We start from the raw sequence: 23,669 nt of genomic DNA, 5'->3' as shown, positions 1-23,669 counted from the left end.
TTTATTGGATTGAAATTGGGTACACAAAATTAATTGAGGTTTGAATAAACTGGAGACTAAAACCTATTTAATGCACATCCAGGGAGATGACCTCATTTTGGATAAGTAAGGTCTCATATGCATATTGGGGATTACTGTCCTACTCTGGTATGATCAAGTAGCTGCCACTCGTGCATCCTGCACCATAAGGGTAATCATGTCTCAATTCTCTGCTACCTGTACCCCACCTTCCTCCAGTATTAGCAAGGATGTTGAGGGTGATACTGTGGAAATGGTGTTTTACAGCAGCTGGGCTTTTTTTCTGAGAGGAAACGGTAAAGCTTTAAAAAAACAGAAGTGTGTTCTGTTCCACTGTTAATCACTGTCTGGTGCCAGCTGGCCACTAAATCACAATAGGTAAGAGTCATTATGTCCCTTCCCAGCTTGCTAGCTTGTCAGGTTGGTGCTAATCACCTTGTGTAATAGTGGTTATTTAATGACTCCTGGCCTTTTGAATGACCCAACCAAATGTGTTGAAATGCAAATCAGCTTCTTGTACCTCTCCTAAACGTATAGGATTTGGACAGTGGAGATGTTAAGAGGAGAGTTCATCTGTTTGAAACTCAAAGAAGGGTAAAGGAAGAAGATCCTATAATTCCCTTTAGTGATGGACCGATCATCTCCAAGTGGGGTGCGATCTCCAGATCATCCCGCACAGGTTATCACACAACAGATCCTATTCAGGCCACTGCTTCCCAAGGAAGTGCTACTAAGCCCATCAGTGTATCAGGTACAGTAAATGCTTCTTATTGCCAGCACCGCATAACACCACACAGGCATTTAGATTACTGCAGTGGACAGTTAATAACTCTGTGTATATCCATATTCTCTTATTGAAACTGGGAAGACATTGAATTGTACCTTAATTTGTTATAGATTATGTCCCTTACGTCAATGCTGTTGATTCAAGATGGAGTTCCTGTGGCTCAGATTCTACTTCATCAGCACGCTATATAGAACGGTATGAACTTTCCCTAGTGGCATTTGTTCAGACTGTTGTTCTATAATTTACAGCTACTCTAAAAATCCCAGGCAGAAGGAAAAAAAAAATCTAGAATATGAATTGCCTAGTAATTTTAAACATGGCAAGTGCTTTAGCTTTATGCAACATCAAGCATTGGAATTACCAATTCCAATAATTAAACTAGGGTAAATCTGATGTAGCTATTGTTAGCATCAGTGTGCTGAAGTGGACCGGTCACAGAACTGGGAACCAGCGACTGTTGAGCTGTAATCCCAATCCAGATATTGATTGCCATATGCGGCCTTCAACAAGTCACTTAACTTCTCTGCCTCAGTTTCCCTCAGGGTGGATTTGATTTAAATCCTCTTTTAAATCATTTAAATCACTAGTCAGGAAGACTTGATTTAATCATGGATTTCTACATAAAAGTGCATTCTTGTTGGTTGGTATAACCTTATACATATTCTTCACAACTCGGAAATAGATGTAGGTTTCATTTTTAGAAGATACACTCTATACATTTTTAAAGTGATTTATTTTGAAAACTTTTCAGGTTAGTTTTACAGCTATATCAGAAAATGAATGATTGTTTGCTTATTTCATTTACCAAAGGTAATTGAAGCAGATATTTATGAAGTCATTGGGAGTGAACTATCTCCAATTCAACAAGTTAATCATTAATATTTGGAGGATTTTCTTGCCATGCTGTATTAGGAGGAGAACATCACCAGACAGACATTTAAATTGTTTTATTTAACTAAAACAACAACATTACATATTCTGGGTTTTTTTCTTCAACAGGAAACATATAATATTTTAACAAAACAAGCATATGAATTTTTGAATTTAGTTAAACATTCAAGTTTTTTGAAATCAGGTTTGTTTTTCTTAAAATTTTTTTTAACTAAAATAGTTAAATGAAATATTTTTTTAAAAAACACAAAAATTAAATCGACTCTGTCAGCCAGGTCAACAGGAGAAATTTAAAATATTGGCTTTTGCAGCTAACTCAGTCGTCTTCACCTTCATTTTCCTATTTGTTCATAATCTGGAAAAGAAAAACAACCTTCTCTGCTTTTTCAGGTCCCAAATGATTTCTCAATTTGGAATGAATTAGTCCAAAGGAAGAAAATAGTCTTGTCTCCTTAATCCATGAACTATTGGAACTCATTTACAAAACTTTTCTTGAACATTACATGAATATATTGTTTTATACTATAGAATTAGAATTTATAATCCCTATTCCATGATGAGATACCTTTGAGCTACAATGTATCTTAATTAAAACTATCTTTATATAGGTTTTTTCCTCAAAAAGCATTTAATAAAAAAAAATCCGATTTAAATAAAAAAAAAATCTGTTTTTTTTTTAAAAATCATTTATTTTACCCACCCTGGTTTCCCTATATGTAAAATGAAGGTACTTGCCTACCTCACAGGGGTGTTGTGAGGACTGACTAGGTAATGTTTGTAAAGTGCTAAGTATTATTTCATACACACCACTTTTATCCAGATGCCTAAGCTGTTTAGAGCTAAATTGCAAAGAATTGCAAATTGAGGGGTCATTGAGAAAACGATTCATTCTTTTATCACTGTCTATGACAATAACAGCTGCTTTTTTCTTTAAAGGGAAAGATTCATAGTTACTGATTTATCTGCTCACAGAAAGCATTCTAGTACTGGAGATCTACTGAGCATTGAACTACAACAAGTAAGATGATGTACCATTATTACAACTTTATATAATATAGTGTTTTTCATACAAACTATCTCAAAATGCTTTGCAGAATTTAATTGTACAATTACCAAAGTGACTGATAGGATTGAGAAAGCTAGAGCGTGTTCCTATTAACACTTAACACCAGGTTTGGTGCTTATTAACCTGAGCAGTCCCATTTATTTGAATAGGATTGCTCGTGGCAGAAAGTGCCTTGTCTGTTAAGTATTGGTATTTGCAGGATCCAGCCCTGGGATTGGGGAAGAAATTTTTTCCCTGATATGTATTCTCAGAATACACTGCATACAAATATATAATTGCCCGTTTAGAGAGAGCTGTTCTTTGTGTGGGGAGGTTTGTTTTGCAGTCTAACAATACAAAGTTTAAATGTAATTGAGTAACTATTATGTTTTTCCCCCCCCCACACAGGCCAAAAGTAATTCATTGTTACTTCAGAGAGAGGCTAATGCACTAGCCATGCAACAGAAGTGGAATTCCCTAGATGAAGGCAGTCGCCTTACCTTAAATCTTTTAAGCAAGGAAATTGATTTGAGGAATGGTGAGGTAAAGAAAAGGATGATTGGGATGTATCAGATCACTGAGGTTTTTGGGTATATATTTGGAAGTGTGACATTTAAAAATACTTATAACCTGCTCTTTTGGGTTAGTTACTGCTGCTGCACACGGTTCAGTGTCTGAGAGCAAGCAGATGCATTTGCTGTACTGCTTCTCAGTCCGGAGGTGGCTTGATCATGGAGGGACTCCACAGAAATGAGTTCTGTTTTATTACACCCTTATGGATTGCTGGGCACGGGTAGATACACTTAACTGGAAGTATACTTAAACATGGAAGATGGAAAGAGTCCATATTCATCAGTTCTCCCCCCAGCTATTTACATTATGTCAAGAAAACGACCTCTGTACTCTGCTCCAGTTGTAGGTGATACAAAGCTAAAACCTCTGCTAGTGTGCTCTGAAAAAAGATTGCTTTCCAACACCAACTTACTTTACACTACTCTGCAAGTAAGCAGGAAGTATCTAATCTTTTCTGTATCTAAAACACCATTGATATTCAATTAGCTGCCCATTTCTTATTCCCCCCCCCCCCCCCCACAGCCCCTCTTATCCCAGGAATGTGGATTATATTGTTTTCCATTTTCACTTGAATCCTTGAGGATTGTATACAGAAAGTGAAAAGTCTCTTGTATTTGCAGACTGACTATATTGAAGACTGTGCAGACACAAAGCCAGATCGGGACATTGAATTAGAGCTTTCAGCCCTTGATACTGATGAACCTGATGGGCAGGGTGAACAAATAGAGGTATGTACAAGAACTGCATGTTTGAAGAGGTCATGGAATTCTTTGATTAGTTGTTCAGCTGTTTCTAGAAACTTTCTTGTAAAATCAATCATTTGTTCATGTTTATAGTGGAAAATCTTTTAAAATAAAAAGGTAGGTTTTATATTGATCTTTGAATCTTCTTTGGCACCATTTTAGTATAGAACTTGGGCTGCTTTTGTGCTAGTCCCAGTCATCTCAGGTTGTCAGTGTTGCTCTAATTGCAAAAGTTTTTTAAACTTTTTTTTCTCTTAAATACAAGATAGCATTAGTAATTTTCTCCAATTTACAAAATGGAAACCAAAAGTATTTTAATAAATGTAAAGTCTATTACAGTATGGTTACTTAAACAAAACTTTTAAATCCCTTCATTTCTAATACTAAATTCATTAAAAAATTGTCCTTGCTCTTTATATTCCTGTTGTTGCCAGTGCCTTTGTCTTTTATATTTTGCTTCTATTAATAGTCTGCATTCAGTTCCTTAAACATTATTTCTTTCACCTTCATTGTGCAGTCATAGTGTTTTGATCTTGTTTCATACCACACAAAAGGATCATCACAGCCCTTCTCTAAAGCAGTCATGCATTCAAAAAGAATAGATATCTGTCATTAAGGCATTGCATAATGCATACTGGTTCTCCTGGTTTCCATATCTCTTTTGTTGTGCCACTTGTTAACTATAAAGTGAGTTAAAAACTGGTTGAAAGACTGTATTCAAAGAGTAGTTATCAATGGTTTGCTGTCAAACAGGAGGTGGATGTATCTAATATAGTCTCGCAGAGTCCATCCTGGGTCTGGTACTGTTCAGCATTTTCATTGATGATTTAGATAAGGGAATGGAGAAACATCCAAAAGGAGAAGAGATTCTAGGAGTAGCCTTTGACCCCAGAACCGTTACATAAAATAAATGGAAATCGGAAGACTTACCAAAGCAAGTAGCCACAATATTGATGGACGATCCTATCTTCTTCCCATAGGAGATTCTGGACATACAGCTAGGTATCAGTTCTCGGGATGACCAGCTGCTCAATGGAACATCTATAGAGAATGGACATCCACTCAAGAAACACCAAAAGGAACCTTTGGAGCAGAAGAGACAAAGTTTAGGTGAAGACCTTGTGATTCTGTGAGTGTTAGACAAAACAGCAGCATCAGAGTGGTTAAAACATGACTATTTAAAGAGGAACTGCTTAGCTTCTCATACTTGGATGAGATATCTGCAGTGTGTGTGCATGGTGAGGTGGGAAGAGTTCCCTGTTGAGAACTAGGAAGGACTGGCTTGTGATTATAAAACCCACCAAATGTACCATTGGTGCACCAGTTTTTATACATTTGTGTTACCTATTTTTCAGTATATATTAGGTAACAATTGATATAAACCTATGTTTTATGTATTCCCACACTGCACAGCAAATACAAAAGTATTTTTATAATTACCAGAATTCAGGGAAACTAGTCTCAGCAAGGTTGGCATTAAACTTAATTTCCACTAACCTCTTCTATGCCAAAAAAGTGCAAAATACTCTATGCTGGAATCACCCATGCTACTGTATTTTAACCATTTAATGGTGCCTTTGAAAACGAGGCACTCTGCATTTACTCTGTGAGCATACCCTTCTATAGTAAAATATTCTGCCTTTCCACTAACTACCATTTAATTTCACTATTTGCATCATTTAATGCACAGTTATTCTTGATATTTTGCATTAAGCTGAAGTTTAATATTTGTATGATTTATTTTTCCCCTCAGGGAGGAGCAGAAAGCAGTCCTGCCCGTAACTTGCTTCAGCCAGCCTATCACAGGATCCTTTAGCAATGCAAGCTGCCTGCCCATCAGCACATCAGTCAATGTTGGCAGCCTCATTTTGAAAAGTGCTCACATTATGTCTGAGGATAAAAACGACTTTTTAAAGCCCATTGCGAATGGCAAAATGGTTAACAGCTGAAAAGCATTCATCTTTCCAGCTTGTGACCACGCCGTGAAAGCATTTACACTAGCTTTTTATATATATAATATATATTATATAATGTATATTTTTTTTAAAAAAAAATAATATTGGGGTCATCCATTTCCTGTGGACTCTTTGATACTTCAAGCCCCTCTTGCATTAGCATTCTGAAAAGATAAATTTACTAGGGTAAGGCGTTCACTTTCCACAAATTAATGGAATTTGGACATTGTTTTACTTAAGCTTAAAGCAGCTTTTTATGAGTTTGTAGCAATCCGGTGCAGTAACTGAGCCGTTCTTATTTAAAATGGCTTCTATAGAAGATTAACAACTCAGTTATTTAAACTAGCAGGATCCTACAATGATACATCTAGTGAAAGTAAAAACTAATTTATTTGTCTCTATTTTGTTTAATGAGAAAGGAACTTGCATCTTGTTGCAGCTGCTTTTTCTTTAGTTGTGGAACTTTGCATGGAATATTGTTTCCTGATTGAAGAGTGAGAGGTAGGGATTCGTACTTTAGACTTTATTACAGGGTTAACACACTTTAGCTTCGTACTACTGCATTATATGCAGGACTGTGGTGCAGTGCTTCGCTATAGTTTTTTTTATTTGTTATTGTTTGTTTTTTCTCATTTCTGCTTTAGTACTGTTGATAGTTATATACAGGCTACTTGTCCAAGTAAAGTTACAAAAAGTAACCCAAGTGCCTAAATCCTTCAGCTAATGTTCTTGGTATTGATTTCTCCAAGTTATATGCACATCCATTTTTAACCATTTTGATAAATTATGCACTAATGTAACAGTGTGTTTTTTTTTTCGTTTGTTTGTTTTTTTTAATGCAGTCCTCCACCTGCATTTATAGAATCCAGATGACTTGGCAAAAGAATCAGGTGCTCTTGGCTTTCCCGTGAAAACCCTGTATGTAGTGTTTGCACTGACTAACAATATGGTATTGCTGATTGTTGTTGTTGTTTGTTTTTAATTTAAACTAATTAGTGGGTTTTTTGGATACTCATTACATTGTCTTGGTTAAATATTGTTAATCATAACTTTGTATTCAGGTTTAATTTTGCTTGTTCACTAACTATTGATTGAACCTACAGTAATATAGCATTATCAGACCTACAGAGTTGTGCTGAAAATTGTATGAATATGTGCCCTGCTAAGATGTGACAGAAAACTCATATTAGATATGTCAACTGAAGATAGAGTACACACACACAAGCACTCTGGGCATAGTTTTCTTTAAAGTTTAAAAATTCAGTCACCATTTTGGAAAAGAAAGCAAGACCTTCCCTCCTGGTGATTACTATCTTATTGTTTGTCCTTTTCAGTTTCTTTGGTACATGTTTTACTTTTTTTAATGTTTTTATTAACTTCTGTGAAGTTGTTTACTCTGAAAATTGTACTGGAATATTTTAAGCCAAGCTAACCTTTCACCAGGTGTACTGTATGTTGTAAGGGCTTTTCCTGCTAGCAAAATGCTTAAAAAGGATCATGTTACTGGTCGTCTGAGTTATTTTACAAAATCACAGCGATATGTCAGATAAGATTTTGATAACTGTTTTGTGCACGTTTCTGAGGGGTGGGGGTTGGCATTTCCCTGAGGGTTACTGATTAGACTGAGAAAATATTGGTGTTTTGATATCTCTTAATGAACATGTCCATGAAATAATTATGTTGTAAATATATCTGAAAATCCAAGGGTTAGTTTTGATATTCTGGTGTCAGTATGGAAGATCTTACATACTTATTTAATACTAAAATGTAAAGAAATATTTGTAGAATAACAGTGAAGTAGCCTTTTCTTGGTTTCTTCGGCTATTTACTGTACCTTCCCTGATAGGCAGTGCCACCTCATCTCTGGAATAAGACTGGTATTTTGTTTCACTTTGCAGCCTGAAATGATTAGGAACAAGAATTAGACCACCTTGTCACCTTAACTCATTTCCTGTTGATGTTACAAATTAACATAGAACGCTAGACATGAACATGATTGTTGTATATTTTATATCAAGACCATTCTGTAAATATGAATTTATATTACTTTTGAAATGCTTCCGAAGTACTTTTATTTGCTGTATGTAATTCCAAAAGGATATGCAAATCAGTATGTCTATTTCATGGATATTTAAACAGTGAGATCTTCCACGTTGAAGGTAATGTAATTTTTTTAAAAAGATTTTTAAATTTTAAATTGCTATTTTGTTACAAAAATAGAGAAAATATAAAGGTTTGAAAAGTCCTTATTCGCCCTCAGGGAAAGAGCCCTCTGTGCTCCAGAACTCCACAGAACATCTTCAGCATGATCTGAGGGTGAATATATACTACATAAATTGATCTTGTGTATTTACCTTAACTTTTTAATTTTAAAATTGCAATTTTAAAACTTGGTTGTGCTCTGCTGGAGGGGAATTGGGATAAGCTGCTTACATACGTTTGTCTGTTTTGTCCAGTGAAAATACATCAGCCTAACATATTCCTGCCAACTTTACTGGCATGTCTAAGAACAAATGTATTTATATGTGCTTGTCTGCAGCAGAAGATCCCATGATATAGTAGCTTTCTAGAAAGACCACATGCTTCCTCTGTAAAGGAGTCAGTTCTGGGTTCAGGCTAATTTGTGTTCAACCTTTAATATCTAGAATGACACACACAAGAATTGAGGGATTTTTAATAGTGTGCCAACATTGTCTTACAGTTTTTAACACTGATTATATTCTTGCCATTAAACTATGTCCTCTGGTGCCCCAATAAGTGGAAGCTACAGATGGGAATATAGTTCTGGTTGTTCATTTTTGGCAAAGTTTCGTTAGTTGACCTGATACAAACCAATATGTGTTTGTGTATCTAGTTGCAAATCAGGTGCCTTTTTGGGCAATGGAAGGGCTAACTTTCTGACATTAAAAGTAGTGTGACTAATCTTCATGTGTAGTAGTAGTAGAGAATCCCATTTAGGTTTTTGGCCAAATATATTACGCTGTCAGAAAAAGGCCCATAGCAGATTAGAGAGTAGTGTGTGGTTCCTTTGCTCTGTGCAGACGAGCATATTTTTTTTCAGGAGAGGTACAGCCGGGGTTTCCATGTCAGTGATACAGAAATTGTATCAATATCGGAGTTAAAATGTGTTGCCTCACAACCTGGATTAATTCCTTGTTCTGTCTCATTTCCTGTGTGGGTTTTAGGACTAGCATTAATCTCTAATTCGATATGTCATGCTGTCTACTTTTTTATGACAAAGTAGTATCATTTACATTCTTAAGATCTAGATTATAGTAGAGTGACTGCCCTGCTACTGATATTTTGTTCCTGTAACAAGAAATGAATGAGTTAGTGTTCATACAGATTGTGCATTGTAGAATGTATACTAGACCTTTCAAAGAATAGGTTAGACTTCTTTTGCAAAGCAAATTGGCGTTGGTTCTTGATAGACTAGTACAGAGTGATACTAAAGTGTGATACTTAAGGACACCAGTTGTAGACATATAATTTGAAAAGTTTACTGCTTTGATAACACACTTGAAATTTTAGTTTAAATTCATGCTGATGAGCTGAATGCTGTTCTTGTGTGTTAGTGCTCTGGGCTGAGTGAGGTACAAAATTATACACAAAGAAAGGCCTGTGGAAAGAATATTTAAAAAAATCTTTTGTCAAAACCCAAAACAATTTGATAGTGTGTGGTTTTATTTTATTTTATTTTTGTTAAAGCACAATTTGTCAGATATCTGCTGTTGTACATAAACTCTATTTGAGAGGTATCTGCTAGCAGCTCCTTTATCATATTTGTCAAGAATTTTTTTTCACCATTATTAACCTGTGTCTGAAGGAAAATGTGAAATTTTAGATCTTAACGAAATAAGAAGTTAATGAATCATCCACAGTACTTGGAGCACATTACTTGTTATACTTGTTATAGTTTAATCCTTTTCTGTTAGGAAATCCCTCTAATGCAAGGGCCTCTCCTGCAAGCAGAAAACAATAAATGTGCTCTTTAAATGACCAGTTCTTTCCAGTACAAATGCACAGCTAACTCCTTGGTACTAGTGGTCACAATGCACCTCTTTGCTGGCAAGGGAGTGTTCTGACAACTCTAAGTGTCAAGGGTAAAATAAAGACAGCAAAATTATGAAAATTCCCCGCACTTGAGCAAAAACCTTTTATTCAAGGAAGACTGTCGCCAAAGCTCTTTCTTGGCCTTTCGTGTTTAACAAAGTTTGAAATAAAACAGAGCCTGGCTGCATTTATAACTATCAAAATCCAACATCATTTGCACATATCCCATCAATTTTATCCAGTGTAGGCCTCAGTTAATCCAAGGCATGAAAATGCATGCATTTTCTTCGCTGGGCAAACAAGTACATTATACTGTAGTTGTGATACAACACATGTGGCTTTTATTTGTACTGCACATACCCACTGTACAGCCACTTAGAGTATTGTGGTTAGCTTGCAGCATCTGCTGTCTGCATTTATACAGTTAACTGCATATTCTTTTCCCTGGAAGTTAAAGAAATTTTTTTTCTTGTTGCATTGATTACGTTTTATAAAATTGCTTAGCTGGAAAGTTGGGGAAAGAGGCCTGTTTGTCAATTGTACAACCGATTGTGAAGCTCTAGTGTGAATATTTTTACGTCTGTATTAGACATTTTCTTTGCAAATCTATTGTTCGATTGAAATGTAAATGAAATAAAAGATGGTGTACACCCATCATGTATAAAGCAGGCACCATCGCTACGATGGATTTAATGCTCATTTTTATGGTGCATTCTCAGCTTCTATTTAAAACTATAATTTAAAATCTGTAAAATGAAATGGGGATATATAGGGGAATAAATTCTATTCCATTTATTTCAATTTTGAATTTCCAAATTGTAATGTTTCCCTTTGTGTTATAGGAATAGGATTAAATGGGAAAGCTGGACCATATGGTCTGTATTTGGGGTGGGTTGGGGGAAAGATGGGGTGGGGTGGGCTTTGTGATAATACTGAATAGCGGAGTGAATTCTGTGTGTTTTTTGCTGTAGCACTGAAGTAAAGAGATATTAGCTTTGGCTGGTCACAGAATAGAGCATCATGGTTTTCAGTGTTTTGAGAGAAAATTGATGGAAAAAGTTTGCAGTACTTGACATGTATTTGCATGCAAAAAATAAAATGATTTGTCCACCTTAAGTGTGTGTTTGTAACTTGTGAGACCAAACCCTATCTCGTGTCCCCTTTTCGCCGCCCCACCTCACTCCATTCCTCCAGCACAGTGGTTCCCAAACTTTAACCACCTGTGAACCCCTTTCACTAAAATATCCAGTCTCGCGAGCCCCCTCATCAAAATGAATATTTCCAGGGATTTTCTCCTTTACCTGAGTATAAATTATAAAAGCAGTGATTTTGGAAGTACAAAATTTGTTTTTATGACATGCTGATTACCCACTATTACTAATTCTTTATAATTTCAGTATTTTTATCACATTATGAAAACGGCAGCACTTCCCACCTCTCACTCTTGTCGCTTGTGTCACTTTGAATAAGCCTGTTCGTAGGACAAGGCTCCTGTGTTTCATCAGGGCCTATCAGCTGTGAAACAGCAGGAAAGGGAGCCCAGAAGCCAACTCCAAGAGCCCCCCCCTCCCCCCACAAGCATTGGGGTCTTGAGCAGTCCAGGCCCCCAACGCCCAGTACAGCAGCCTGCTGTTAAAAGCAGCAAAGACACCTCCCCCCCCCCCCCTTTTCCGTTTCTTAGAGGGCGGCTTGAGGCTTACATCGCCTCCGGCTGACAGAGATGCTCCGCCGGGTCCCGAGGGCGAGCGCTGGCCCCACGCGGGGCCTTTTCCCGGGGCCCGTTCGCAGCGCCCCCCGTGGGCCCCGCGGCTGCAGCAGCCGGAGGCGCGCTAGCTGCGGGACGAGTTTAAACCCGGCCCCCCGGGCGATCCCAACTCTCTCTAGTCCCGGGGGGAGGGGGGGGTCAGGACGCCTGGGTTCTATTCCCGGCGGAAGGGGGGCCGGTGGGTCAGAGCAGGGCAGCTGCTGGAGCTCCGCGTGGCGCTGAGCGCAGGCTGCCTATCCCGATTAGCGAGGCGAAAACAACCCCCCCCCCTTTTGGGAGGTGGTTGCGCTCCCGTCCGCTCAACGTGCATTGCCGCTGGGTTGTACCATTGCCAGCAAGGGACCGTCTCTCTCTCCCCTTCCCCACCCCTCGCTGAATGGGGCCGCCCTGCTTTCCCGGCCTCCTTTGCGCTGCTCGTCCTCGGGGGGCGCCGGAGCGGTGGGTGCGGGCGGCGGCGCCAGGAGGCCGCGCGCGGGGGGCGAGGCGGGGGCCGGCCGGGAGGTGACAGAGGGGCGGGGCCGGGTTCTGGATAGCGGGGGCAGGGGATCTGCCTGGTGGTCGGGGAGGGGGCGGGGAGGTTCGGAGGGGTGCTCTGGGAGGGAGGGGGTGCTGGTGGGTCGGGGGGAGGGGTGGTCTGCGTGGGAGGGGGAGGGGGTGCTGATGGGTCGGGGGAGGGGTCGGAGGGGTGGTCTGCGAGGGAGGGGGTGCGGGTGGGGAGGGAGAGGGGGGTGGTCTGGGAGGGGGTGCTGATGGTCGGGGGAGGGGTCGGAGGGGTGGTCTGGGAGGGAAGGGGGTGCTGATGGGTCGGGGGAGGGGTGGCCTGGGAGGGAGGGGGGTGCTGGTGGGTGGGGAGGAGGGGTGGTCTGCATGGGAGGGGGTGCGGGTGGGGAGGGAGAGGAGGGTGGTCTGGAAGGGAGGGGGTGCTGGGGGGTCTGGGAGGGAGGGAGGGGAGTGCTGGGGGGTCGGGGGAGGGGTCGGAGGGGTGGTCTGCGAGGGAGGGGGTGCGGGTGGGGAGGGAGAGGGGGGTGGTCTGGGAGGGGGTGCTGATGGGTCGGGGGAGGGGTCGGAGGGGTGGTCTGGGAGGGAAGGGGGTGCTGATGGGTCAGGGGAGGGTCGGAGCGGTGGTCTGCGAGGGAGGGGGGTGCTGGTGGGGAGGGGGGAGGGGTCGGAGGGGTGGTCTGCGAGGGAGGGGGTGCGGGTGGGAAGGGAGAGGGGGGTGGTCTGGGAGGGAGGGGGGTGCTGATGGGTCGGGGGAGGGGTCGGAGCGGTGGTCTGCGAGGGAGGGGGGTGCTGGTGGGTGGGGGGGGGTGGCCCAGGATCCCTTCTGGAGCTGCTGTGCCTACAGCTCCGTAGCCAGGCCTGGCACTTTCCAGAGCTGATGGGGTTGGAGGCTGAAGGTAAAACATGGTGAGAAATATCGGTTACACAGAGAGCTCTTCTCGGTCCCTTTGTGACATGTTCCTACATCTGCATTTATAGTCAGCGAGACCAGCACTGGTGGAGAGGTGGCCCAGAGGTCAGCCCTGCAAACGAGCCAGGAACTGTGAGTCTCCTGATTTGTTTTTAGTTTATGGGCCCAGCCCGTTTTCTTTCTTTTCTTTTCTTTTCTTTTCTTTTATTTAAAATGTTTGTACAAAACAAGGAGGGAAAAAATACTACATGTGCATTTATTCCGTTCAGGTTTTCTTATAGGTACAGGCTGTGTATACTGGTTTCCTGTTCCCTTTGCTCAGGTAACATTAATAAATATGACAGGTTTCAGAGTAACAGCCGTGTTAGTCTGTATTTGCAAAAAGAAAAGGAGTACTTGTGGCACCTTAGAGACTAACCAATTTATTTGAGCATGAGCTTTCGTGAGCTACAGCTCACTTCATCGGATGCATCCGATGAAGTGAGCTGTAGCTCACGAAAGCTCATGCTCAAATAAATTGGTTAGTCTCTAAGGTGCCACAAGTACTCCTTTTCTTTTTATTAATAAATATGGAAATTTATTTGAGCATAAGCTTTCGTGAAGTGATACTGTAGCTCACGAAAGCTTATGCTCAAATAAATTTGTTAGTCTCTAAGGTGCCACAAGTCCTCCTTTTCTTTTTACGGATACAGACTAACACGGCTGCTACTCTGAAACCTATTAATAAATATGGTAATGTAGGAGGACATTGTTTCCTTTCTATGTTTGTCTTCAGAGCCACCTTTGTTCTTCCCTGGTACACATGACCACCCTCATTCTAAGGCCCAGATATAGGCCATATATGGGGCAAACAGCCAGAAACAGTGCAGGCATAAACTTGGTTTGATTAGAGATTCATTTTTAATAACATTAATCTGAGTTTAGTAATTCTGCAATAAATCCATTGCATTTGAACAGCACAGACCAGGAGACTGGCTTCATCTACATTCATATCTGCAAAGTGTCAAAACCATTGTATGGTTTCCTGCTGATGGCAAAAACTTTAGGTGTGCTAAAATATTCTGTCTTGAAATTAATTTTTAAACAAAAAGAAAGTAAAAAGGAACAACAGGCCAGTTTGAGATAGAGATACCAAATATAGAAGTTGAGCACAAATTAGATCTCTGTGAAACATTATAGCTAAGTTTGGCAGAATTTGATTTTTATTTTTATTTTTTATTATTTTGGTAGATGATGTCAATGTTTGTTTTTAAGCATTTTTTTAATTTTTATCAGTTTAAATTTTCACAGTTGTGGAAACTTATGGGTGTTAATCTTTTTTTTTTTCTTTCAATTTTCAGAGTTGCGGGAAGTTATGGGGAGGGTCAGACATTATTATGTAATAATATTAGACACCGATTCAAAAAGTTAAAGCATTATAACCATTAAAACACAAATTGTCAAAATATGCCAAGTAAATCTCCTTTAATAAAAGTTTTCAAGCAGTATTTTTCTGGCTTTGCCTATCCGTACATTTTAATTTTTGGTGGGAATATGTTTTTCAATTGGTGTTTGTACAATGAAATCAACACTTGCCAGCATTTATTGATAAGTAGGTTAACTATTAAATGTTGTCTTATGGTAGCACAGGAGCGATCTTCTAAAGTTTTCCCCTATGTACACAACAAAAGCACCGTACTAGAGAGGGACTTGAGATGCTTTTTGTTATCAACTCAAAGAGAAATGAACTACCTACAGAATCACCAAAATGACTTTTTGCAGAACTAGGGTTGTACCGTGGTGGTCTTGCATCTAAGAACTGACCCAATCCAACCCTATTTAGCTTGCAAGAACTGAAGTGATCAGTTTGAAGACATATAGTTGCAGACTTGCTTTATCATGTGTGTAATTTGTTACACTCCACACACTCTGAGTTAATTTGAAATAAGCAGAATATCTCTGTTTTGTACATAAATCTGCCTGTTAGATGGTGCACTATAACTAGAAAATACCTGTAAATTAATCGTTGTTAATTTGAGTTCCATTTGATACACAGGAAAGAATTGGAATTTTGTGTCAGGATACAGGCCTCAGGCATACATGGTACCCACTTTTTTTTTTTTCCTGGTTTCTTTTGCTCTACCTTTTCTCTGTATTGGAAAATAGTTTGCTTGGTGTGCAAGCAGAAGAGAAGGTAAAAAGAAATCAGAATTCTCCCACAACCAAGCCCTTAAGCAAAACTAATTACCTCTTGCAGAACAGGGAATCGCCTCCAATCCCAGGTCTCCTGAATGTAATGAACACTTTAATTTCTTGAGCAGACATAATGCTAAGGATCTCTAAACACTTTCCAGTAGTACATGGAAATAAAATAGAATACCTAAATTCAGCATGACAGAGCAACTTTTTGGCTCAGTTTAAAGCTGGCAGGGGGTTTTAAGGGCGTTAACTTCTTTCATTCCTTGGTTTTCGTTCTCCATGAGCCCTGTTTCATATATGGATGAACACTTAGAAAAATACAGCTGTCTTTTGACTGTGTGCTGTGTTGTGCTATTAGTCAAATTTGACAATGTACCTTATCCAAAATACTAGCTGGTTACCTCTGTGTTTCTCTAGGGTAGATACAGGCCATATCCTTCTGCATCCGATGAAGTGAGCTGTAGCTCACGAAAGCTCATGCTCAATTGTGAGTTCAATCCTTGAGGGGGCCATTTAGGGATCTGGGGCAAAAATTGGGGATTGGTCCTGCTTTGAGCAGGGGGTTGGACTAGATGATCTCCTGAGGTCCCTTCCAACCCTGATATTCTATGATTCTATGTGGAGAAATAAATTGGTTAGTCTCTAAGGTGCCACAAGTACTCCTTTTCTTTTTGCGAATACAGACTAACACGGCTGCTACTCTGAAACATATCTTCTGTGTAATTTTTCTCTACTCTGAAAAATAATCTCAGTAATCATCACCTTTTAGCCTGAATCATCTGGCTATCTACTCATTAATCTGCATAATCCTACTTTCAACAGTTTGCAGATACTGCTAGTGGTTGATAGAAAACCTAAAAACACTACTTTCTCCTTACATTATAGATTGTGCCCTTGTCATAGAAATAAAGACAATTAGGTCCACCTCATCAACATATGATATAGAGTCAGTCACACACACTCATCCCCCCCCCCCCCCCCAAATAAATTGGAAATAGGTTACTCAGTTTTACAGCAGGCGCTTCCGGGTCGCAGTTCACACCAGTGAAGGGTTTGCTTTTATTCCATCGGCCCTGGAGAATTGTTGTGGAAGCTGTTAGCGGAGCTCTGAACTCGGCCCTGGAGAATTGTTGTGGAAGCTGTTAGCGGAGCTCTGAACTCTCTTTACAGCCCGAGGCAGTAATTCAGTTTATGGTCTCTTATGTTTGACGCTGTTTGCTCTTACGCCCATTTGGTTTTAGAGGGTGTATGTAAATTACTAATGCCCCAGATAGCTTTTTCAGGGAATATCCTCCTCCTGCTGTCATCGGCTAATCTCTAGCCAACAGAACGGTATTTAGATGGAGAAATGGTGTAACTCGGGTCAATTGATGGATGTAAGGGTAATTGTGATTAGTACATATTGGCTTGGCAAATTCAATTTTTAACTTTTTTAGTTTTGACTGATAATATTGATTATTTTTAAGCATTTTTAAAATATATTTATCTATTTAAATGTTCATAGTTGTGGGAAACTACCAGAGGGTCAGACAATAATGGTTTAATGATAGAAGTTAAGGCTTTATAACCATTAAAACACAAATTATCAACCTCATATACAAAATAAATATCCTTAAATCAAACTAATAAGTTTTCAAGCAGTATTTTTCTTATTTTGCCTATCTGTATGTTTCGATTATTATCGATGTAAATATTTTTTGCTGGTTTGTGTCTGTGTGGTGAAATCAATATTTACCAGTAAAAATCTAATTCTTCCAAGCCTTGTTGTAGCACTTCTGCTAGTATCTGAGGTGCCAGCATTATCAATTTGCGTAATATGCTACAACTGAGTTTTATTAAAGTGAAAATGAGCTTTGTGAAATGTTAACTGCTTGCGAGTCCTGCACAGGCAGATTAACAAAAACAACTTATTTGCCAAATATAATGATTTATTTGCACACTGGTACTATATAAATTATAAATATAATTATATTTTGTAAAAATTGCAGACTTGCAACTACACAGACTAATGCCAAAAGCAGAGTTCCCCTCTTGCTACAGAGCTTATCCTTATTGTGAAATGACCTGTGAAACTGACAGTTGTTAGTACACAAAGCACCACTGGTTAAAATATATATCTTTCTTTTTCCACGCTTGCATTACATAAATTTGAGAAAAGAGATTTGCTGGAGGTTTGTTGAGATTCTGTTTGATTCTGGAAAGAGACCAGGTGCCAACTTTGAGCCTACATAGAATTTTTCATGTTTAGTAATAATCTCCTAGAGATAAGCTTCTAAAAGAAACCCTGAAGGATATTTCTTGAGATACAAGTTGATACTGCGCACTGTCTCCTTTTCTTTGTAAGGGAAGGTGGGGGTAAGGAATAAGGGTTAGAATTTAACTTTTAATATTTTTAAAAACTGTATTGTAACATTCCTGTTTTTTCTGTATTTTCACTGCAAGCTTTTAATTGCGTTAGTGGCTTTGATACTTTATCAAAAGTGCATACAACTGTTAGTCTCATTGATCATGTTCCGATCATCATTCGCCATTGCTAAAACATTAGTAATTGTGTGCACAATACTAGAAGTTGAAACTTAATAAATGTAAAAAATCCAGAAGGAAATGTAATTGGCGCAGGTTTTACGGTTGGGTATGTAGTGATCTTGAACCATTGTTAATGAACAGAACTATCATCTCTGAATAAATATTTTGAATGCCTCATACTTTATCTATTGAAGAAAAAACTGTAATAAAGAGCTTTTTGTTGTTTGTTTTTGGTTTACTCATCATTTCAGATGTGTTTATTATCAATTCATTCACAAAGAGGTTGGCTAGTTGCAGCATAGTCTTGTTGGTAGTGGTTTATAAACTGTTCTCATTTGAATAGCCGACCTTCATGCTTTTCTCTGGAGGATTATGGGGCTAATGCTGTACATTTGAGGTGATACTTGATAGTGTTTGTGGGTGCGGTTGTATAAAGCAGAGAGGCATTGATGCTGACCTACCCCTCTCTCTCTTTAGAATTGATGCTGACCTACCCCTCTCTCTCTTTAGAATACCATGACTACTTTAGATGATAAACTGCTTGGTGAGAGGCTCCAGTACTACTACAGCAGCAGTGAAGATGAGGACAGTGAGAAGGAAGATAAGGTCAGAGAGAGCGCCGGTCCCGACACGATTGGTGGGGAGGTGGAGCTGAGGAGCGAGGGCACTGCAGTTAATACAGGTACTGTGACATAAAATATTTTATCCTCCTGTGCATGCCTGTCCAGGACTGGGAGAGAGGAATCCGTACCCACACAACTGGGACATACATAAATAGGACATTCAAGAGTAGCACTTTTCATTAGGGCTCAGCAACAGGATAATAGCAAGGTGAAATTGATGAGGACACATTTCCATACTAACTGCTGGAGGATATCTCTAAACCTGGATGGTGGTAATGTGTCAAAGCTCAGTACAGATATTAATCTTCACAACATCCTTTTGAGATTAATAGGAAAGTAATATAGGTAGGTAAGCTTTATGTCTATTATAGAGATAAGAAAACAGACACAGCGAAGTTGAGTGACTTGTTCAAGGACATAAGAGTCAACTGCAGAAATGGGGAGTTACTTGCTACCATTCCTATGCTTTATTATAGTGTATTGAGCAGTATACAATAAGCCTAAAACATGGTCTGTCCTTTAACTGCTATTTGTAAAGGACTCTGAGATCCTGAATGGAAAGTGCAATAGACAAAGATTGTTTCTGTCTAAGCAAAATACCTGCATGTTTTACCTTCAGGTCCAAAGGGTGTCATAAATGATTGGCGAAGATTCAAGCAACTGGAGACGGAGCAGCGAGAGGAGCAGTGCAGAGAGATGGAACGACTTATAAAAAAGTTATCCATGACTTGCAGATCTCACTTGGATGAAGAGGAGGATAAACAGAAGCAGAAAGAACTTCAGGAAAAAATCAATGGAAAGGTAACCTAGGAGCACAGTAAGAGACTTCTGTGTTAATAAATTTTAGCAGTTTCTGTTTTTCAGCTGCTTTGCAAAAAATCATGAATGGTAATTGCATGGTAGTTATTTATTATTGCTTTTAACAGGTGGAAAAATTGAGACCGAGCACAATGATTACCTACCTCCCAGAAGTAGTGTCAAGATGATTTAATGTTTGTGCAGTACTTTGAAAATGTTATACACTTAAGTGTTAAGTAATAAGTGACTGGCCCAAGACCACTGACAGAATCTGTATCAGACACAGTGTATTTTCCTTGCATGCATTCATCAAATTTATTTCCAAGTTTGTGAAACAGTTTAAAAAAAAAAAAGGGGGGGGGGGGAGGGGGGAACGACAATGCAGCAACTGTGCCTGAAAAATATCTTCATCTTGTAAGTTAATGAGAGTTGTGTAAGACTGTCTGCTTTCCAGGAGGCCTGATTGATTATAATGTACGGTAAATGAATGTTAAGAGATCAGTTTAGTCTTCAAACTGACAGGAAAGCATTAGACATCAAAGGCAGAAAATGGCAGAGGTGGTAAATTATTTAAAAGCTAAGTGGGATGTTTTGGTCAATTGACTTGTATTACCAGTTCCTATGAATCTGATTGAACAGGTTGCTAAAGTGGTGGTGCTATTTGACAATAAACCAGTATTATGTTCATGAGTTATTAGTTACATTTGGTCACTCATGCCCAACAATTTAAGATCATAAAGTGATAATGGGGGGAAATTGCTTGAATTTTAGGTATCTGTTTGTTTTTAATTTACACGAACTTCACATTTCCAAAGAGATTTTCTCTCTGCCTGAAATAATCACTGTTTTTCACTGATTTTTTTGTGTTCCCCTGCTGACTGCAACAGCATTAAACTAACAAACCCTACACCTAGAGCATGATGACTAATTCTTAATGAAGCAAGATGTTGAAAGATAACCACAAAACCCAAGTTAATTCCAATGCCAGAGAAAACATGGGAACATTTATTTTTGCCAAAGAAATAAATCTGGTATGGAAATAAATGTTCAGTTTCTAATATAGATTTACTCTATTTACTTAGGGAAAAAAGATGAAAAAACAAACTGGGAATCTGACAGTATCCACTCAAATTGGAAATAATGTCCAAGCTGCCCATCTAAGAGCAGTATTGGCAGCTTACTTGGAGCATGTGGCCATAGCTAATTTGAATAAAATGGGAGCACATTATAGTCACTCACTTTTAATCCAGCCTATGGAGGCTAGAAGTCCCCATGTAGGAAACTCTGTCTTTATCAGATATGCTTTCCGGATGGACCAAAATGGAGTATCTTATGGTGGGAACTCTGGCCTCCATGGTCTGTACCTTGGTATTAACGATGAAGAACGATGCAGGTCAAACTCTGTCCATCCTTGATTTAAATACTAACTGCATGTAACATGTATGGAGTTCTAGATTTCTCTCTCTGGTGCGTTTATGACGTTTCTTTGTGCACCTTATAGATGACTTTACAAGAATATAACATGATTCATGATGGCGAAGATGATGAAGCCTTTTTACAGCAGTACAGGAAGCAGCGAATGGAGGAGATGAGGCAGCAGCTGCATAGCGGGCAGCAGTTTAAGCAGGTTTTTGAGATCAGCAGTGGGGAAGGGTTTTTGGACACTGTTGATAAAGAACACAAGAACACGCTGATCATGATCCACATCTATGAAGATGACATCCCTGGCTCTGAATCTGTGAGTGGCTGCATGATCTGTCTTGCTGCTGAATACCCTACAGTCAAATTTTGTCGAGTAAAGAGTTCCCTGATTGGTGCCAGCACTCGCTTTACGAATAATGCTCTGCCTGCTTTGCTCATCTATAAGGGAGGGGAACTCATTGGCAACTTCGTCCGAATCACCGACCAGCTTGGAGAAGATTTTTTTGCCGTGGACCTGGAGGCTTTTTTACAGGAGTGTGGTCTGCTCCCAGAGAAGGATCTGCTGCTCCTGACTTCCATATGTAACCCATCTGCATGTTATAGTGAAGACAGTGATTTGGAGATAGACTGAAAAAAGTGAACAAAAGGGTTCAGTAAGCTGGGGTTGCCCTGTGGGGTCTCTTGTTGCTGTAGATTGTTCATTTGTTCTTTTCCGTATTTTTTGTATATTTTTTCTCTCCTTCCCATGCACTTTGGCTTTTAGCCCATTAGTACTTTAAGAGCCTTTATTGTATGTAATGTAAAGAATTCTTAACGTGTGGTTAAATTGCTTCAATAAAATGGAAACTAAAAGTGTCTTGCACCTAGTAAAGTGTTTTTGAAGTGTATAAATGTGAAGCAAATCTTAAATTGATTGCCAGTGGTTATTCAGCAGCTCCTCTTACATAGTCAGTCCTGTTCTACATATAATCTCATCCTTTGAATTATATAGACCAGTGGTTCCCAAACTTGTTCCACCGCTTATGCAGGGAAAGCCCCTGGCGGGCCGGGCCGGTTTGTTTACCTGTCGTGTCTGCAGGATCACTGCTCCAGGCCAATGGGAGCTACTGGAAGCGTCGGCCAGTACATCCCTCAGCCTGTGCCACTTCCAGCAGCTCCCATTGGCCTGGAGCAGCAAACCGCGGCCACTGGGAGCTGCAATCGGCCGAACCTGTGGACGTGGCAGGTAAACAAACCGGCTCGGCCCGCCCGGGGCTTTCACTACACAAGCGGTGGAACAAGTTTGGGAACCACTGATATAGACGGTTAATTGGTGCTGGTAGAAAGTCCTGGCTTGGTGGCCTGGGAACTGACGTCCTCTGTTTAGGGAAGAGATGTGGCACAGGAAGCATCATGTGAACCCTGACATGGGGGAATCTAATCCCTGTTTGTTCATTCAATCAGGCTTTTGCTTGTTTGCTTAGAGTCGGCAGGGCTACCAATGGAGCAGGTGATTTATTTATTTTTATTATTATTATTATTTATTATTATTTTTTTAAGTGGACACCTACACAAAAGGAATAGGATTGAGACCATGAGCTTCTAAGACGGTCCATTACAAGAACAGCTTTAATCATTACTAACCTGAAGCTGGATTCACACCAGTGAATCAAAAGTGAAAGGCCCCATATCCCATTCCCTGTCTCTTACATGTTCCACTCTTCAAAAGTCTTGTAGTTTTGACAGTGTAGAGTATTTCCCCCTCTCACTTGATAACTAGCGCAATTCACCACTCCATCCTAAAAGTTATTCTTTAGTGGGACAGTGGTCTTCATTATTTAACCCTATATTGGATCTAAATGTGAGAATCTTTCTTCGTTCAGAACTCTCTAAATGATGCTCCCTATAGCCTTTTAAAATATTGATCCATGGGTTTGCTAATGGTTACTTGAGCAGAGGGAGGCCAGCGTTAAAAGCAACCCATCACAAGTAGCGAAAAGTGGGAGTGTTGTATGACATCCCAGTGACAAAATACAGGGTGAAGAGAGTTTTGCCATTAACTTTGATGACGCCAGGATTTCACTCACCATCTGTATAATTCCCTCAGAAACGTATGTTAAATCAGTACTAAATTCTGTTCCCATCCCAGTTTATTCATATTACACCTTTCAGCTAGGTGCTTTGGAATATTATGGTTGAGAACTATCCCTGAATTTAAAGGACATACACATAAATAGAGAGACAAAGTGAGGGAGGTAATATCTTTTATTGGACCAGCTTCTGTTGGTTAAAGAGACAACCTTTCCAGCTTACATGGAGTTCTCAGTACCTTTCCCAGACCTGAAGAAGAGTTCTGTGTAAGCTGGAAAGCTTGTCTGTTTCACCAACGGAAGCTGGTCCAACAAAAGATGCCTCACACACCATGTCTCTCTGATATCCTGGGACCAACATGGATACAACAACGCTGTAAACATACACACAAAAGAGACTGGAAAGGAATCTTCTGCATCTGGATCTCTTAGTGTCCCAGTAGATGATGTCTCAGACTTGGGAGAAATAGAGAAGCCATTTCTGTGGCTTCCCCACTTTCTGCAAAGCCCTGATTCACGCTGCCCATGTGGGGGCTGGTGGGGCCTGGGCTAAAATTTCACACCATCCCCTGTTGGCTTCTTTAACACTTGGACTCAGCTGAACTCGGTTGTCTTTATGACCTTAGTTCTTTGTGAGCAACCAGAACTGATCCACTATTTCTTCTCAGTAGAAGTCACTTAAATTAAAATTGCTTCCTTTTACTGCCATGGCTATGTCAGAACATTCTGTTACAAGAGCTTAGGATATAGAGACCACAGCAACGTGACTGTACAAGGAGACTACAGGAAATGAGGACTCTTTGATGTGCATT

General features: G+C 39.7%; 2 protein-coding genes across 14 annotated transcripts in view; both read left to right on the top strand.

Annotated features, from left to right (window-relative positions):
• Positions 1-11,181, top strand: part of RC3H2 (ring finger and CCCH-type domains 2) — a 40,081-nt gene extending 28,900 nt beyond the window's left edge. For 7 of the 11 annotated variants that reach the window (XM_073314087.1, XM_073314085.1, XM_073314084.1 and 4 more), the window contains 7 exons: positions 556-769; positions 916-1,000; positions 2,633-2,714; positions 3,150-3,284; positions 3,935-4,042; positions 5,038-5,186; positions 5,811-11,181. In XM_073314087.1, coding sequence (XP_073170188.1) covers positions 556-769; positions 916-1,000; positions 2,633-2,714; positions 3,150-3,284; positions 3,935-4,042; positions 5,038-5,186; positions 5,811-6,006 — 969 coding nt within the window. In that variant the 3' untranslated portion in view covers positions 6,007-11,181. The remainder of the gene's footprint in view (positions 1-555; positions 770-915; positions 1,001-2,632; positions 2,715-3,149; positions 3,285-3,934; positions 4,043-5,037; positions 5,187-5,810) is intronic. The other 4 variants (XM_073314092.1, XM_073314090.1, XM_073314091.2 and 1 more) reach the window with 4 other exon arrangements.
• Positions 11,182-12,173: 992 nt separating this feature from the next.
• On the top strand, positions 12,174-21,645 carry PDCL (phosducin like). Of its 3 annotated transcripts, none has more exons than XM_073314099.1 (5): positions 12,174-12,268; positions 13,310-13,373; positions 18,456-18,627; positions 19,188-19,369; positions 20,868-21,645. In XM_073314099.1, exons 1-5 carry the CDS (start codon positions 12,207-12,209, stop codon positions 21,417-21,419), a joined length of 1,032 nt encoding a protein of 343 aa, XP_073170200.1. In that variant the 5' UTR covers positions 12,174-12,206; the 3' UTR covers positions 21,420-21,645. The 3 variants fall into 3 exon arrangements, with proteins under 3 accessions (XP_073170200.1, XP_073170199.1, XP_073170201.1); XM_073314098.2 differs by having other exon boundaries at positions 12,244-12,331; XM_073314100.1 differs by lacking the exon at positions 12,174-12,268 and adding an exon at positions 13,132-13,227.
• The last annotated feature ends 2,024 nt before the right edge of the window (positions 21,646-23,669 follow it).

This window comes from Lepidochelys kempii, chromosome 16 (assembly GCF_965140285.1).
Source record: "Lepidochelys kempii isolate rLepKem1 chromosome 16, rLepKem1.hap1, whole genome shotgun sequence".
NCBI lineage: Eukaryota > Metazoa > Chordata > Testudines > Cheloniidae > Lepidochelys > Lepidochelys kempii.
The sequence above is the reverse complement of the archived record's forward strand: the minus strand, read 5'-3'. Positions and strand labels throughout refer to the sequence as shown.

Excerpts from the sequence above, each read along its gene's own strand:
- PDCL (XM_073314099.1), top strand. The coding sequence starts at position 12,207 with ATGGGGCCGCCCTGCTTTCCCGGCCTCCTTTGCGCTGCTCGTCCTCGG. Across the intron at positions 13,374-18,455 it reads CTGCAAACGAGCCAGGAACT|AATACCATGACTACTTTAGA; the intron begins GTGAGTCTCCTG and ends CTCTCTCTTTAG. Across the intron at positions 19,370-20,867 it reads AGGAAAAAATCAATGGAAAG|ATGACTTTACAAGAATATAA; the intron begins GTAACCTAGGAG and ends TGCACCTTATAG.